The sequence below is a fragment of the Salvia hispanica genome, chromosome 1 (genome assembly GCF_029641045.1).
Source record: "Salvia hispanica isolate PSC_SH4W2 chromosome 1, Shi_PSC_v1, whole genome shotgun sequence".
In the NCBI taxonomy this organism is placed as follows: Eukaryota; Viridiplantae; Streptophyta; class Magnoliopsida; order Lamiales; family Lamiaceae; genus Salvia; species Salvia hispanica.
Genome location: NC_142692.1, coordinates 8,137,880 through 8,156,092, shown reverse-complemented (window position 1 = coordinate 8,156,092; position 18,213 = coordinate 8,137,880). Strand labels below are relative to the sequence as shown.

Sequence of the window (18,213 nt, the reverse complement as noted above, 5' to 3'; positions counted from 1 at the left end):
CTTAAATTATGGAACAAAATGTTCTCGACTTGCAATCATATTCACCAAATATCCCAAAATTTTGCAGAACAAAGTGTATAAACTGAATTAAAATACTATACAAAGTACTGATTAAAACTATTAATTTTATTTTCAAACAAAAGATGTCACGATTTCAGGCCCGTGAAGCAGCAAAAATCGATCATGAGAAGAAGCTATTGCAGATAGCTTGAATATAGTACTAAGTTAAAATCACAGCTGATGCTAGTGATAAAATAATAAGTGGGATGATTATGTAGTCATGTTCGTGTTCATTTCACCACCACGGTCCACGAGTGTTAAGATGAAATTTGTTATTAGTATTATAAATTTCCTATTAGTAATTCCATAAAATGTGGAGCAGCTTCTATAGTATATACATTTGACAGTAGATGAAATAATTGGAAAGGAATTGATTGACTGCAAAATCCAAATTGCAGCTAATAAACAATGTTTCAGTCGTCACCACCACCGTCTTCATCAAAACCACCGTCGTCATCATCTCCACCCCAGTCAGCTTCTCCCGGATCAACGCCACCATTGATATCGATAGGCAATGCGTTTTCATTATCATCCACTTCCATAGGAGCTGCTGGGGACTCGGGATTAGCCACTACTCTCATGGACTCGAGGCTAGCCTCGCTGAAGAAGTCAGCGTAAGGCTTGGATACCTGAGAGTCATTTAAAAAGTGAGTATGGATTGCAAAATACTCGAGGATCAGACCATAAGCAAATGTAAATTTGCATCCTCATCAAATAACAGAAGCACGAAAATTCACAAAAAGGGACATTTCTGGTTGAAATGGGTCAATTCGCAAGTTATTAGCACTAAAGATCACTCACATAGATGTCCAAGTTTACAGAAGGTGATTAAAGAGTGCAGCAAAATCAATATCCTGATGCCATGTGACATTTTACCTTGAATAATACATTTCTCTTCTCTGCATTTTCAATCAGATTCTTCCAGTGGTCATCTCCTCTTAATGTTGATGCAGAACCCACGACCTATGGTTTTGCTAGAAAATTAAAAATACAATCCCATAAAGCAGTAAGATGATTCCTTGAATCGAGAGGCATACCAAAACAGAAGACCTTGCTCGAGTAATGCCAACATTCATTCGTCTATAATCTTTAACGAAACCAATGGCTTGATTGTCATTTGCTCTGACACAAGAAAAGATCGCAACATCCTTTTCACGTCCCTAAAGATTTTAGTCCCAATTATTAAAATATTAAATGAAATAAAAGAAATTGTTTAACATATGATGTCGCCAGGATGATATAAACCTACCTGAAAACCATCAACGGTGTTGATATCTACAAGTTTATCAGACTGCACACCAAAGGTGCTACGGAACTTCTCTCTGAAGAGCTTGACTTGATGTCTGTATGGTGATATGATTGCAAGTCGAGAACTTGCCTTAAGCTCTGGATAGCTACTAACTAATTTGCTATACATAGCCAGGACAAAGTCAACTTCGTCAGCATTTACATGAGAGCCACTGCCAGACGGCTGGGACTCCTCCCCTTCATGTAAATCGAAGAAACAAAATGGCCCATAGCAACGGAAATTATGCCATGGGCGCCTTGTTTGATTTTCAATATCAGGCCCATCCTCCAATGAATCTTCATAAAATTCCTTAGAAGGGAAGCTCCTAATCTGTATCCAAAGATTGAATTAAGAACTTCTCTTAGTTCACTAAGTTTTTCCCTCAACTGGTGAAAGTAATACTTGAATAAGCAATAGCATAAAGTGCCACACCTATCTCATCTACAAAAATCAAAGTCAAATTTTATGCATAGTGCATGTGACAAAATGCTAGTTAAGGGATAAGATGAAATAAAAAGAACAAATAAATAGTTGATATTCTTCATGGCTCATAGTTAAGCCAATGCTTCTGTTTTTCACCATACAAATCTTTTATTTTTCTGTCAATTTTGTACCCAGAACCTTGTATTTCTGGACGAGTCCCCTACAACAAGCATACTCATAGCAGAAAGAATAGAAAAGGCAAAAACGAGAGAAACATAAACCTCTGGATTCATGCGATATTGGGTCTTCAGCATCTGTACTGGATAGCCTGCCTGCTGGAATCTTTTGAATAAGCTCATTCCGTATCTACAAAATTTTAAGAAATTATTTGTTCAGATTCATGTACAATAATCAGTAAAACTAGTAACGAATATTTTATCACAAAGTAAGGTTTTCAAACTATACAATGCTCCTACCCAAAATTTTCTGCAACAGGGGAAATTACTGTGGCTGGCAGCTGAACTGGATCCCCGACCTAAATAGAAACAGTCTAATTAGATATTATCACCGTTAGTAATAAATAGAGAGTAGAACAGCAAGAAAACAGTAAATCAAAATCGAGTATGAAGAAACAAAACTTAGTTACAACATCATTGGTCAGCGACATGGATAACTGCAATTAAGATGACATAAACATTGAAATGTACAAATGCCTTAACTGCAGAGACTGTTTCATCCATTCATCAGTCAGAAATGCTACTAAAATGTAGTACAAAAACCAAAGAACATTACTTAGTAACTGTTTTACTTCAAAAAGATGCATACGTTATAAATTCAAGTCACATTGAAGTATTTTGCATGGCGATTTGACAAAAAAAGCTTTCAAGAAGATAAATAATTATAAAAAAAATACAGGACTATAGTGTCTCAGAGGTGTAGCTAAAAGTACGTCATTGGAGTTCAATAACTAAATACTTTCTTCTGCATGGAAAATACCTTCTGTCCTATGGCAGCTAATTTAGAAAGTGCATTGATGTTGTACCACGGTTACTTAATAAAACTGACTGACTTGTGGAAGAAAAATTATGTCCATGTATCCTACAATGTAATTGGATTAAGCATGGTCACATTCTTAACCTTGAAAAAATAAGTTTCTCCAACCATCACAGATAATATGCACATCTCAGTAAAACAAAATACTGCATATACAGTTAACATCATTTGCACAACTTGACATATGCTGAAGAGAACTTACCAAGAAAACTTGTTTGCATCCACTAGCCAGTGGTATAAGCGTAGCTGACTCCACCTATCGCAGACAAAAAATTGAAGAATGTTACAGCGTTCTGATATTAGCCTTAACCAAAGGAGTCGATGAAAATTTGGTTGATCAGGTAATCCACACATTGTCAAACTAGCCTAACAATCTCTCACAACAACGTTTCTCAAATAGAAGTAAATACAGGATATAAACATGAAATACTAACATTTTCTAGAAATAAGTATCAAATAGACATATTCTTAATTCCACAGCAGCCCTACTTTTAAATGATGAACAATACTTACAGCTTGGGCAGCCTCATCAATTATGACAACATCAAAACTCCGATTCAATTTACTAAATAGAGTTGATCCGCTGAAGCTCAGAGTGGAGAAAACCTGGTACAGATAGCTAATCATTGAAACTTATTTACCAATGAAGCAAAATATAGAACATTACTAGAAAAGGTTAACTCTAACATACTATAACTGCCTCATCCAGTATGGAAGCACGCATACTGTCTTTGTCCTTTGATATGCCTCCTTGCTGCTTCTGCTTGTCACCAACCTGAGAGTCCATGCCCGCAAGTTTTTGCTCTACCTAAATCAATTAGGTACCATTGTCAATTTTTGAAACTCTAAATCAGGCCTTTAGTTTATTTCTGATTGCCATATGCATACCAAGTAATCCATGGAAACTGCCTGGACTGAGTGGTGGGCTTTAAGACCTACTCGCACAATCTTAGGGCTGTATGAATGGTCTGTTTCATCACGAATGCCTGTATTGTACCCATAGAAGCATCATCACTTCATGTGCATAACCTCAAAATTTTAATTCGACCACTTCATAGGTCACCAAACAAAAGTGTAATCATAAGTGATTTAGACCTTCAAAAATTACAACTGTGTGACAAGATAAATTAGACTGACAACTGCAAATGAGTATTGTCCTTCATCCTAGCAAAGTCACATTTGGTGTCAAATTTACCCAACTATCTTGTATATATTAAGTGTAATTATGTTAGTCTATAATCAAAGTCAATCTTCCTTTGTTGATATCACCAAAATTATAATTTTAAAAACAAGGAGATGTGGTATTGGAAGCTGAGATTTGGCAGTTTTGCTCTGGTCACTGCTGGAACTAAATGTGGCCAGTGAAGTTGACATTTGAATTATTATATTAATAAATCTCACAACAGCAATAAGCAGACCATGGATAAGATATTTAAGATGAAATTATTGTTATAGAACTTATTACTGGAAAGTGGAATGTGGAAAGTGGAAAAACAAGGGAGATGTAAACTTATTTGAAGAAGGACCTACGCCCAAATGTAGGGACGGGAGACTGTAGTTTGAAATTGAAAATTTGTTATTGATTTTATATCTTTTAGAAACGGATGTCTAAAAACTGTGGTGAGCCAATACAACTTGATTTGCTTGCCCTAATTCTCTTGGATCACTCACTCTCCACAAAACTGTATATAGGAGGCATGACAAGGTCCAAAGTTACACGAATCATAACTGATGAGCTCAAGAATGTGAGAAGAAATTCAGTTGAAAATTTCTCTAAAAAAAATTCTCATTTGGACTGGAGAAAGGAATTTTCCATATTTTTGGCAATCTCTCTAAAAAAACTACCCCATTAAATTTCCCAGCGACATTACCAGAACTATCACATTTTACAAAAATGCCAAGGGGGCAATTTGATATAATTATGGATCTCAAAAAATGTATATGAAAGAACTGAATATCATAGACTAATAGAAGATGAAACTAAATAAGTAACAAGTCAAGGATAACGATCACTAACCGGTACTCAGGATGCGCAAAACAATCTCATCAAGAGCAGAATTTGAAGGAGCACATACTAGAACACGAACACGATACTTTCTGCTTGAATTAACCACCTCTGGTTTCTATATTAAGTTTGAACATTAAGTTGGAGGAAAGTGTTTAAAATAACTTCAAAATACTAATACTGTCACGAGGGAATTGCTCTCACCATCTCATTGCCAGATGTGGGGAAGAATCCATCATCTCCATCTACAGGCATGATCAAATCCCGAGGATTAATTCCACTTAGCCATGGAGATGCTTTTTCCCAGTGACTACATCTGTAGGCAACAACACATCTTTAAAAAGAAATATTACCATAAAAGTCCATGATAATGTACTTCATTAGTCTTTACTATGGCTCTATTTGATTGGAATTCTATTGCTGCAGCTAGAAGCTGCATAAAATAGATAGAGGAGTGTAGAGGATACTAGAAAACAAAAACTATCTAGATATAATTATTGGAATTGAAGAACAAGTAATTCAGCTATGTAAGTCTTCGGAAATGAGCAGCCACTAACTACATTAGCCTACATAATGAGCGCCTCATGAAAGATACATTGCCAACAACAATGGCAAAAGTTTTCCAACATAAAAGTTGGAAGTAACTCACTAAAATTGTGATAGATGCATATAACAAGTTGCGGGCTTGCAACACAATAATTGAAAACTTATACTTAACAAGTTGCATGCTTGCAATACAGTAATTAAAAGCATATACTTAATAGAAAAAATAGAGTTATACGTACCTTTCTTGAATAGGCAGTTCTGGCCCACGTTTGAGCCCTGCTTGTTTTCCTCTGCAAGAATACATATATCATATTATTCAGATGGTTGAGTATGATCTTAGTAGTTCGTCTCTAACAATTGGCAAACAGCAACATTAGCATTCTATAAAAGCAAAACATAAAAAGATGCTCACCCGTTGGAATGTACCCTAGGTGGAGTAGCATGCAAAATGGCACTAAGAAGCCCAAGAATGGTTTGTGTTTTTCCTGTACCAGGTGGACCCTACAAGCAACTACTACGTTAAACAAATATCCCGCATCATTGCCTCGAAAATTTTAAGCAATGCAACAGCAAAACTAAATAGATCAAACGTAAATCATCGTTTATTTAAAAACATACACAATTTAATTGATGTGTTAGTGGCAAGCTTGCATTTGTTGTCAATGCATGAAAAAAATAAAGTCAAAGTAACACATAGCCACTAAAAACCACATGTTAAATGTCAGATATTGTAGTTCTGTGTGTCTAGGAATTTGTAAAAGGACTAATATTAGGATCTAAAGATACAAGTCAAACCTGTATCAAGACAAAGGGCTTCCGTGAAAGACCTTCCTGCAAAAAAAACAAGGATACTCTTCCAGTAAATGTTTGAAAATGAATGGAAAAAAGTAAGAAAAACGAAGATGAGCACTTCTTTTGACGCGATAAATAATATAAAACAGTTTTGGAGAAATTGAAATGTCAAGGATCCTGAACAGTGGATAAAGTTAACAAGAGCTTACGTTTATAGCCTTTAATTGTGATTTATTGTGATTGCTCTCAATAAAATCCATTAAAGGTTTAGCCAGTTTCCAAGCACCATCTTTACTAATAATGTCAACGTCTGATGGTTCTAGGATCAAATCCTTGAAAGGGAGATATCTAATGGACTGTAGAGCAACATATTCACGGACTATAGTTGATAAACTGCAAATCTGAAACAACACGAGCCAAAATAATACAGACAGGATTAAGCAACAAGCCAAACCAGCAGCCAAGATATCATCAGCAAACTAAAGAAGAAATAAACTTGCAACATGTTTAAATTAAACATTTACCTTCTCAACAAATAAGATTTTCTTTACTTCACAAACAATAGGAATCATGCTAAAGCGCCTTTGGCTACTTTTAGTTTTGTCTTTGTTATATCCTATGACTTCATTGCCCAAAAACAAACGAAGTCTTAGCTTGTCCTGTTGACGATGCTCAACCAATGCAAAGGCATATGCCGTTGGTATTTTGCCTTCAAACTACATCAGAGAACACCATTTTCGAAACAGTCATTAATAAGCAAATAAACCAAAATAGAGTACTAGAAAATAACCTGTAGTATACTAGTAGTACATACTTAATGTGGTTCAAAGAAATGTTACTATGAGTTATCACATGCTTGTGAAGATTTACCTTCTTATTTGAAACCAATAATAAATCATTTTCAGATACTTTCTCGGGCTCCGAACATATGATCATAGGCATATGAAATCCATTAACTTCACTACATTCTGCTACCATTGCTTCCTGGCATACTCTTTCTATTTGTTGCATAGCACATGTCACAAAAATGTGCGCAGTCAAAAAGTAATCTCAAAGCAAAAACAAAGTAATGCAGAAACTAGAACCAGGCTTATTCTCAACAAAAGGAGTATCTAAAAAATCTTAGAAATATGACAGTAACTAGTAGAAAGTTGAGTAGCATCTGAATCATAAAGTTCCAATATGGGAAGAACACAACACCTTCGTCTTCATCCATGTCTCTAGCAATATTTGCTTTAACTTCTTCAAATAGCAGTGGCTCAAATGTCCCAAGATATTCTTCAACATTTTTATACGTGTTTTTAACCTTTTTCACTCCAAGAGCACGTTTCGGTTGACGCTGCAACACCATATTCACAAGAGATGAATGTAAAAAATGAGAGATAGTAGTTATGATCGCGCGGAATCAGGCAACTTCAAGAGAAAAGAAAGGGAAAATGAATACCTGTGCTTCCTCCAAGATGAGATTGTAATCCCAAGTGAGCACAATTTTGTAGAATTGAAGAATGCAGGCTTCCTTGTCGTGCTTGTGTGTGTCGACCGCCATAACTCCCCCGCTCCAGAGAGAATTTCCAGAGGGTTTTAGTAGTTGAATAGGGTTTAAGGTGTTCACCCTTTACACGATTTTAGCTTTTAGGGCTTAGTATTTAACTTTGCCAATGGTCGGTTTTGGTGAGGACCAATGCTTTAAAAACCTCTCCGGCGACGGGGAGAGCGGGTGGCGGCTTGGGTGGCAAATGGAAGTAGTTCCTCTTCAAGTTCAAATTGAATTGGGTTCTTCCAACCCTAAGACAAAAATTATTAAAATGTTAATTTTTGAATCAAAATGAAGATTTTTAATTTTATTATTATTTTGAAATATAGTTGATTTATTTACTTCTAATCTTCACAACACTCGCCTTTGCAAGCACCCAGAGGCCAGAGCATCTCTTTCGGGTATTTTGTGGCACTCACATTTGCTATATTGTGCATACATTTTAATGTTCCTAATTAGTCACTTTTTAATACACCAAGGAAAAACTACATAATCACTTGTTTGAAGATTATATTGGGATAAGAAGGAAAAACAACATACTATGTACTTACATGTGGTTTGTGAAAACAGCTAGGGAGCTTCTGATGCTAAATGGCAAACTTTGCTGTCAACTGGCTTTTAAACTTAGTTTTTGTGTCATTTACTCTATAGTGCATTAATCATTTTGGATTTCAGAGGTCTCTTCAATCAGGCCTATCTGAGTATCTTATTTCTTACAGGGGAAAGTCTGCCATGACTAAGGATGCACAATTTGCCCTTCGTAGAGGCAACATTTGTTTTTTACTTTTCTTGGCATTTTTATTCAATTTGATTATAATTTATGAAAATCTCTGCATCATTTGCTTTTCAGTGATTGAGAAATACACCAAAAGCAATATATTTGCATTAATTTGCAACAATGTCAATAAAATTATTTCAGCACTGCAAGCAAGATGTACAAGGTTCTGCTTTGCCCCCCTTGATGCTGTTCATGTCAGGGAGAGGCTCAAACATGTAATTGAATCTGAAGGGTAAGTTTTACTGTTACTTACTTAGCTTTGATGGTTTGCATCTCTTACATCTACACTATACACTAGTATGTAGTTGATGCAGAATTTTTTGATATTAATATCAACTTATTTACACTTCATCTATTCAGCTTGATGTTCCGGAAAATGGTATGACAGCTCTTGTAAAGCTTAGTAATGGTGATATATAGAAAAGCTTTGAATATTTTGCAGGTATCATCCTTGTCTAATCTCGCTTTTGTGTATATCTATTCAGTATAGCTTAATCATCAAGCCAATATGAAGATGGGAATATAGAGTTCGATGTGCAATTAGGCTTAATCTTATGTGGCCATCTACACGACAAATCATGATCATCGCATAATGCTTTTGCTTGGAATTCATTATACTTATCTTTAACCTCATGATAAAATAGTTTTGTACTTGCTGTTTGTGTGCAGTCAACACATATGGCCTGCCAGCAGATCACGGAAGAAGCTGTTTACTTGTGCACTGGGAATCCGTTGCCTAAAGACATTGAGCAGATTTCCCATTGGCTCCTTATGTTTACATCAGTTCACATAACTTAGAGCCGACTATAACTCAGTCATCTATTTAGGAAAGACAACTGGATTTCAATGTGTTACTATATACTATTACACATACTTCTTTGCAGATATAGGTTGAGCATGGCATGCAATGAGAAGCTGCAGCTGGGCTCATTAATTGCTGCTTTTACACGAGCTAGAGGTTCGATAGTTGCTGCTACAGAATGACGATCATGTCTTGACGAGTTTTTCTTAGTGTGGTACTCCTTCTATGTTACCATACAGTAACAACTAACTCCATTTCGTAGTTTGATTGATTGCAGTGTATATTTTTCTACTTGAGAGATGTGAACTTTATCTCTGTATCTTTGATAGGCTTATATCAATTGTCTTAACACTTATAGCTTCCATTTTATCCATTCTTGAGACTCATAGCATCCATATTACCCAAGATCCGAGTGAAGAAAAAATAGTTGAATTGACCCGGGCAACAGTGCACGAACTCGTATAAGAGGTATAGGACCATATACGCGTGTATACTTTTGCAAGTTGTGAATTATGTCTTGATGTTGACAAAAGTTTGATTTGGGGTATCTATCTTCGCAACAACATTAACAGTCGAAAAAATCATTGTCACGAAGAATAAATCACAACTAGAGAAATGGACTTGAGTTTCTGGAGAATTAATGATAACTGAGAAACTAAGCAAAGCCATGTGTTTTCTATTCGACTTTATTGCCATATAATGATATAATTATACTAGAACAATAAGTAGCATCAGTTTCACATTTATCTATTATATCATCCAAAAAATCAGAAAATTATGACCCTGTATGAAAAACGTTTTTGGTGGATGACACGTCCAACAATCGAATTAATATCGTCAAAGCATTGAGGAGGGGTGACTTGGATTGATGTAAACATAGGGCTACTTTTATTTATTGTTGAAAGCAATTAAACGTGTATATTTTCAAATTATCACACTATTAGATCATGAAGCCAGTTTAATTACAACCACCACTAATTTTATTAGTGGTGTCGAAGCACTCCTATCTACCTGTTTTTTGTCACATTATACTTTATTTTATAGGCACATAGATCCGATTTGGCTCAACTAGTGATTAAAAAAAATTGCATTTTTGTACAAATACCTTCTTGAAAGATCACATCTAATATTTTTGAAATCCATTTCAATTTTGAATTGGTTGATTTCTAATTAGTATTTATTTCATCAATACATATTATGTCACCGGTATGCATCTGAGATTAAGATTGAAGCCACACAGGGTCATGTGTCCATTGGCGCCAACAGTATTATATAATCATATTTGAATTTGAGGGTATTTGTTTGTAAATTATAATAAACTTTCATCAAAGCATACCGGTTCTTTTTTTCTTTTTCTTTTTGTAAATTTTTAAAAAAAGATGCGCACCGAACTTTCAGGAAAACCTAGTGATCCACGCGAGGATGAGTAGCCGCCGCCGCCGCAGTCCACCGAAGAAATGCGAGCAACCAAGAAGGTTAAACATAGGGAAGAAGCACCGCTCTCTGACTATCGAGATCGACTCATAGCCGGAACAGGTGTGGAAGTGACGATGGAGGAGATTGCAACTGGGGGTGGAGTGAAGGTAGTGCCCGGTGATATTGTGATTGATAGAACAGGGCCAATTCCGGCAGTGACTTTGTCAACGAAGCTCAAGGAGAAACTTGCCCAATATATGCAATTCTCATTCGTAGTGAATCTGTTGGGGAGATTGATTGGATACAAGTCATTGTGCCTAAAATTGAGTCAATTGTGGAACATGAATGCAGCAAAAGTAGTGGATATGGGTTGTGGTTATTTTCTGGTACAGTTTGCAGCGGAGGAGGACTACTTAGAGGCGACGCTAGAAGGGCCATGGATGGTGTCAGGAAGCTATCTCCAAGTGCAAACTTGGACTACGGCGTTTCGGGTGCATCATTGCTCCCCACAGACCACGGCAGTCTGGATTTGGGTGTCAGAGCTTCCCCTCCACCTATATCCTTCAAGTGTGATCAGTGCGATTGGGGGGGGGGGGGGGGGCGTTGGCTCTGTGATGCGAGTCGACTACAACACTAGTGATCTGTAGAGGGGGAAGTTCGCAAGGATAACAGTGATCTTACGAAACCGCTCGTGTCTAAATTCATGATTGATGGCGAGGAATTCAAGGTGGAGTATGAGAACTTGAATGAGCTTTGCATATATTGTGGTATGTACGGTCATTTAGACGTCAACTGTATCCGCAAGCCGAAGGATAAAGAGAAAGGGGATTTGAGCCAAGGGAGCGGAATTGCCACGGAGGTCCCAAAGGATACTTACGGGCCGTGGATGATAGTAGAGAAACGAAAAAGACAAATGCGCCGAAATAGTGAAAACAATATTAAGGAAAATATTATGCCGCCTGGAGGGTCGCGATTCAAAATTCTTCAGGATGCAAATTTAGAGCTTGAGAATGATAGAGATGAGAGCTTGGCATTGATGCCTATGCCGCTGGCAGCTCGTGATACCAATATTGGGCATGGACAATGGACATTTAGGAAAAACAAAGGGAAACAAGTGATAAATGGAGCTAGCAAGTCAGGGCAAGTGAGAGGAGAAAGTTTGAAAAATTCTAAGCCTGCCAAGTCTACTATTGGGGATTTCATTGAGTATAAGCAAAGGCAACAAAATGAAGAGTTAGTTACAAAGCAGCCCTCAACGCTAGACCCGAGAAGCCACACAGTTATGCGTGGTGACATGTGTGGTTCAAAGAAAAGTGGAAAAGGCTCCACCAGAGAACCTGAAGCGGACGGACCGGACCCTAATGTTGAGCAACGTTTGACACAAGCTTTTGGTAGGCCCCCAGATCGGGAGACGAGAGAATTCGATGAGAATGATGTGATGGAGTTGGAGGAGAATGGGAGCCCAACAGAGGGGTTCGGGAATGAGTCGGAAGGTGGGTATTTTATTGATGAGCGTGATGAACGATGTTCTATGGACACGCTGGAGCGGGTTTGAAGTACTTGTGTTTACTGAATTTGTATATTAGTTTATGATGATTTTATCATAGAATTGTCAGGGGGCGAAGAGCGCTCTCTTTATAAGAGCCTTACAGACTTTGATTCAGCTGCATAAACCACATATTATAGTGCTACTTGAACCTCGTATTAGTGGGAAGAATGCAGACAACACTATTAGAAAGATTGGTTATCCGAACTCCCACAGGATGGAGGCTAATGGGTTCTCTGGAGGTATTTGGCTGCTATGGGATGACTTTTGGCACATTGAGGTTCTTGACACGAAAAATCAATTCATCCACTGTCGGGTGTGGGACGAAAGAGATATGAATTTCAGGTTTACAGCAGTCTATGGACACCCTTCTCCTAGCCGGCGTGACATACTCTGGCAGCAATTAACAGATATTCAAGTTGCGAGTGAGATGCCATGGGTTCTCTTGGGAGACTTTAACTCTATTGCTCGAGGCTCAGAGAGAATGGGGGGCTCAGCGAATCGAAGTGGGGTTAGCCAACAATTTGTTAGGTGGCTTACGACGTCGGGGCTGATTGATCTTGGGTTTTTGGGCCCGAGCTTTACGTGGAGGAGAGGTACTCTTCATGAAAGGTTGGACAAAGGTCTTTGTAGCTCTGAGTGGCGGTTTGCCTATCCAGAAGCATCGGTCTCGCATCTTGTAAGATACCAATCTGATCACAGACCTCTACTTTTAAATCTTTGTAGTTTCTCGCCCTCTATGGTGGCTAGACCGTTTCGATTTATCAGAGCTTGGATGTCTCATGAGAAGTATAACGATTTCGTCACAGATAATTGGGGTAGAGGGCATGATTTTATGGATTCTCTCAATTCTTTCATAGAAAAATTACAGAAGTGGAATAAGGAGGTTTTTGGCAACATTTTTCGCCAAAAACAAAAATTATTAGCTCGTATTGCAGGTATCCAGAGAGTACTCGAGCATAGAGGTGTCCCTAGCCTTAATGCTCTCGAGATAGAGTTAAAAGATGAGTTGGACAAAATCCTGTTGAGAGAAGAGTCATTGTGGCATAAAAAATCACGTAATGAATGGGTTCATCTTGGAGACCGAAATACATCTTTTTTTCACCTGCAAACTATCAGACGTCGAAAACACATCAGGATAGAGATGCTTCAGAATGGAGAAGGTGATTGGGTTCAAGATCAAGGTCAGCTTAAGTCGATGACTGTGACCTTTTATGATGACTTATATAGTGAAGACAATCTACACCGAACTTTATATGGCCATCGCAGTTTGTTTCCCTCAATCAGTTCATTGCAGGTAGAGGAGATACGGAAACAATACACGGCAGAGGATGTCCGAGCTGCCCTCTTTGAAATGAAGCATTGGAAGGCGCCGAGAGTTGATGGGATACAAGCAGGTTTTTATCAAAAGCACTGAGAAACTGTAGGTGGTGATATTAGTGCTGAGGTTATCCGAATTTTAGAGGGAGGCGATATGAATGCAAGGATGAATCAAACTATTATTTGTCTTGTTCCTAAAACTAAGGTACCAAAGTCGCTCTCTCAATTTAGGCCCATTTCTTTGTGCAATGTTGTGTACAAGTTGGTCACGAAAACTATAGCTACCAGATTGAAGAAGCTTATGTCTGTTATTGTCGGACCCACGCAATCGAGCTTTGTGGCTGGGAGACATATAACAGACAATATTGTGATTGCACAAGAGGCAATTCATTCTATGCGATCTATGAAGGGAAAGCATGGAGTGATGGCTTTAAAAGTTGACTTGGAAAAAGCGTATGACCGAGTAAGTTGTGCATTTTTGTATGATACTTTGAATGAAGCTGGTCTACCGGAAGCTCTCATTGATGTGATTATGACTTGTGTTTCAACAAGCACTATGCAAATTATGTGGAATGGGGATATAACAGATTCCTTCACACCATCTCGGGGTTTAAGGCAAGGTTGTCCGCTCTCTCCTTACCTTTTTGTTCTTTGTATGGAACGATTAGCTCATGGAATTGCAAAATCAGTTGAAGTAGGAGACTGGAAACCTTTCAAAATTTGTAAGAATGGCCCTTTCTTATCTCATTTATTTTTTTGCAGATAATCTGTTATTATTTGGGAAAGCTGATGTAGTCACTGCCGAGAATATTGCACATGTACTGGATAAGTTTTGTACAAGCTCAGGTATGAAAGTTAGTACTACAAAGACTACCATATCCTTCTCAAAAAATGTGAAAAATGCAACTCGAAGGAACTTGAAAGAGTTGTTGGGAGTGCGTGAAGTGGAGAGCTTGGGTAAATACTTAGGAGTCCCCTTATTGCATATGAGGGTGGATAAGAATACATATGCTTACATTGTTGATAAAATGAATGGAAAAATAGCGAATTGGACCGCCGGTAGAATGTCATTAGCAGGGAGGGTCACCTTAGCTCAATCAGTGCTGAGTACAATGCCCATTTATGTTATGCAGACAGCAAGAATCCTGATAGGCACATGTGATGATATGGAGAAAGTGATCCGAGGTTTTGTGTGGGGTAAAACTGAAGACAAAAATCGTATGAGCTTGGTGGCATGGGATGTGGTGACCTGCCCAAGAGAAGAAGATGGGTTAGGATTGAGAAATCTTCATTTGGTGAATAATGCTTTTGGTATGAAGGTTTGTTGGGAGATATTCAACAACGCAAACTCTTTACGGGGGAGCATTCTTTGTTCTAAGTATAAATTTGATCCTCACTCAGGTTTTGACCCCATAGCTCCCAGTTTATGTACTCCTCTTTGGCGTTTAATTTGCAACACTTGGCCTGATATGTGGAGAAATGTTATGTGGGCAATAGGATCAGGCAAAAAAGTCAAGTTTTGGATTCATCGTTGGGTGCCGAACATGAGGAGCTCTCTATCAGAAGTGGCAGTGAGTGTCATACCCGATTATCTAATGTACAAGACAGTGGATTTTTTCGTTGATAGCTCAGGCTGGGCATGGGATATGTTTGAGCGATTTATTCCAGCTAAGGTAGCTCATATTATTGCTGCTACCGCACCTCCAAGCGCAATGGAAGAAGATGATGTAGCTTTTTGGGAACCTTCGTCGACAGGAGACTTCACAGTTAAAATCGCATATGACAGTCAAACGAGAGCGCATGAATCAATAAGTTACTTACAGTGGATGAGAATTTGGAATTGGTATGGGCCACAACGAATTAAGACCTTCTTTTGGCTGCTCTTGAACAATGGTGTGCTAGTTAATGAAGAAAGGAGGAGAAGGCATATAACAACCAATGATGTCTGCGGTATGTGTGGCTTGTACACGGAGATCCGCCTCCACATGCTTCGTGATTGTTTGGATGCGAGAAGAACTTGGGAAGGTCTACTTCAGTTTTGTGATCTTGAGGGTTTTTTTTATCCTTCCCTCCACCTAAATGACTGGATGATTCGCAACATCAACTCTAAACTTCAAACGGGAAGTGGGGTGAAATGGTGCACTATCTTTGGAGTAGGGTGCTGGAATGTTTGGAAGAACAGGTGTGCATTTGTTTTGAATAATGAAAGATCGAGCCCGAAAACCGTTATATCACAAACTATAATTATGGCAAAGAATGTGGAGGATGCGAGAATGGCTGTTGTAGTGGGTGAACGTTTGCCGAGACAACCAGTGACGGTTTTCTGACAACCATCGTTGTCGACCATGTTGAAGTTGAACACAGATGCTTCCTTAGAGAAGGGGACCGGCCGTGCATATGGAGGTGGACTTCTCCGTGATGTTTCTGGACAGTGGAGACAAGGGTTTGACGCAAACATAGGAGTTTGTTCTATTCTTCTTGCTGAAATTTGGTGCATTTTTCATGGTTTAGAATTTGCAAAACCGCTGGGAATAAGAATGTTGGAGGTAGAGAGCGATAATCTTGTAGCGGTCGCTATGATTACATGGAAATTTGAGGTGAATGTCAGCTGTCGTGCGATAGTGGGAAAGATTGACAGCTTATTGCTAGAGTTTGATTCGGCATCAGTAGACATGTGCATCGACAAGGAAATTTTGCTGCAGATTTCTTGTCACACCATGCATACAATTTCGAGAGAGGAGTGCATGTTCTTGAACAACCGCCTACAGGCCTTGCTATTTGGTTATTACATGATAGGTTAGGAATTTCTTATGATCGGTAGTATGTAGTTTCGTTCGGGCGTTGCCCGCTTTCATTACCAAAAAAAATACGGGTTTTAAAATTTACATATAAATACAAAACTATTGATTTGTTGATTTTGCAACCTATCAAAATTTTCACTATAATATGGCTTAATATAAAGCCTAATTAAACAAATAAAATTATTTAATTTAGCAGAATCGATTTTGTTTCGCTGCCTTAAATATGACTGCGTTTTGTTTGATGTCCGATAATGCTACGTAAGTATCAAAGTATGTTAGCGTCAAAATCTTGATTAATTGTAACATTAGAACAAATCAATACATTGGTTGCAAAATCATAACAATGAATAATTTGATAACTTATAAGTCGATTTAAAGTTGATACACAAAACCAAAATTTATGAAAGTTTAAGAATGTACTGACAAATAACCCTTAAATTTATAGGTATTCATTAGGCCTCAGGCACTCCTGAGTCAAGAGATTGAATCAACTTATCTATATGAATATATATCATAGGGTCATTATCTAATGCTTATAGCACCCTAATCTAAAATTAAGACCAAATCTTCATCCTTATATTTTAAAATGAGTGGATGAGATTAAATCTTACGAATCTCAATAAATAGTAGACAAAATATCAATAAAAGGGTAATATTGTCATTATGTTATCATATGATAATTTGTGTGAATGTTTTTTTATATCAACATAGTGTATTACAAATATCAACAATATGACATAAGAATATCAACACCAGTACAAGAAAATATCAACACATATTTATTGAGATTTTTACATGGTTTTATTGAGATTTTTTAATGTATTTGTTGATAAAAATCTGGTTATCAACATTTACGAAAACTAAAATAAAAAATATCAAATTTCATCATCCGAACGTCGTCGGAACATATGCAATTGAAATCTCGTTGGAATCCTTATAAAATTATCTTTAATTTGATATATTTTTTGCGAAAAAATAATTTAAATCGAGAGAGTTACGTAAATTTAAAGTTTTAAGATGATTTTAATGAGAGGGAATTGACATTAATACCCTTTAATTTTATTTATTAATTTTCTTAATTAAAAATATAATCCATGTGGTATTATTTTAACCACTGGATCTTCTAATCTAATGGCTAAGATTTAGTCTTAGTGTAGGATTGCTAATTAGTTAGCAATTGATCACTCCCCTATATATCAGGGTTATACTAATATCAATTAATTTAATTTTAAAATTTTGTTTTCTAAAAAAACTGTTTATTTTAAATTTGTATGTTCGTCATTTACATTGAATTTTATAGCGAAGTTCTATAATTAAAAAGGTGTGAAAACTATTGAAATAATATTACAATAATATTTTAAATAACATCTATTATATATTTCTCTATCATTACTCATCTCTCTAGTTGTTTCTATTGCCAATGTTGCGGCATAATGTTCGAAAAATATCTCTCAACTGATTCTTCTTGCAACGTAAAACACCGAAAAATACCCCACAACTATTAACCAGCCCATCGACACAATCTAAATTCCAGCACCATAAAAAATAAAGGTGAAGGGACTCGAAGTTGCCCGCAGGGGCTTAGCGCAGTTGGTTACGGGGGAGCAGATATTGCTACAAGGGACTCGAAGTAAGTAGAGCCAGAGGGAGGTGCCAAATATTAAGGAATGATTCCAGGAAATTCAAGAAATTGTGTAGAAGGTGCACCGGAGGACCACCCCACATCCGAAGACACGTTGGTTAGGGCCAAATAGTTCGACTTAAATTTTAGGACCACCCTTTTCCATCACTACAAGAAATGGAAAATGAGTATGTTGACAAGTGTGTAAAAATATGCTACATTTAGTAA

General features: G+C 37.3%; 2 protein-coding genes and 1 long non-coding RNA gene across 3 annotated transcripts; 2 read left to right on the top strand and 1 right to left on the bottom strand.

Moving 5' to 3' along the window:
* Window positions 1-250: 250 nt before the first annotated feature.
* Window positions 251-7,958, bottom strand: MAA3 (P-loop containing nucleoside triphosphate hydrolases superfamily protein). The gene is made up of 20 exons (XM_048082111.2): window positions 7,612-7,958; window positions 7,368-7,506; window positions 7,038-7,165; window positions 6,692-6,883; window positions 6,377-6,568; window positions 6,171-6,206; window positions 5,788-5,876; window positions 5,615-5,665; window positions 5,034-5,145; window positions 4,842-4,947; window positions 3,713-3,810; window positions 3,516-3,632; window positions 3,338-3,430; window positions 3,027-3,080; window positions 2,248-2,306; window positions 2,053-2,137; window positions 1,310-1,678; window positions 1,098-1,220; window positions 937-1,023; window positions 251-689 (listed from the first exon to the last, which is right to left on the bottom strand). Exons 1-20 carry the CDS (start codon window positions 7,711-7,713, stop codon window positions 474-476), a joined length of 2,448 nt encoding a protein of 815 aa, XP_047938068.1. The 5' UTR covers window positions 7,714-7,958; the 3' UTR covers window positions 251-473.
* A 92-nt stretch (window positions 7,959-8,050) lies between these two features.
* On the top strand, window positions 8,051-9,615 carry LOC125199468 (uncharacterized). Its single transcript, XR_007175905.2, has 3 exons — window positions 8,051-8,711; window positions 8,840-8,921; window positions 9,149-9,615. It is a non-coding gene; the product is annotated as an uncharacterized LOC125199468 (long non-coding RNA).
* Window positions 9,616-10,738: 1,123 nt separating this feature from the next.
* Window positions 10,739-15,890, top strand: LOC125221346 (uncharacterized). Its single transcript, XM_089059466.1, has 5 exons — window positions 10,739-11,273; window positions 11,345-12,246; window positions 12,314-13,640; window positions 13,707-14,183; window positions 14,326-15,890. The coding sequence occupies exons 1-5, from the start codon at window positions 10,739-10,741 to the stop codon at window positions 15,888-15,890; spliced, it is 4,806 nt and encodes a 1,601-aa protein (XP_088915592.1).
* The last annotated feature ends 2,323 nt before the right edge of the window (window positions 15,891-18,213 follow it).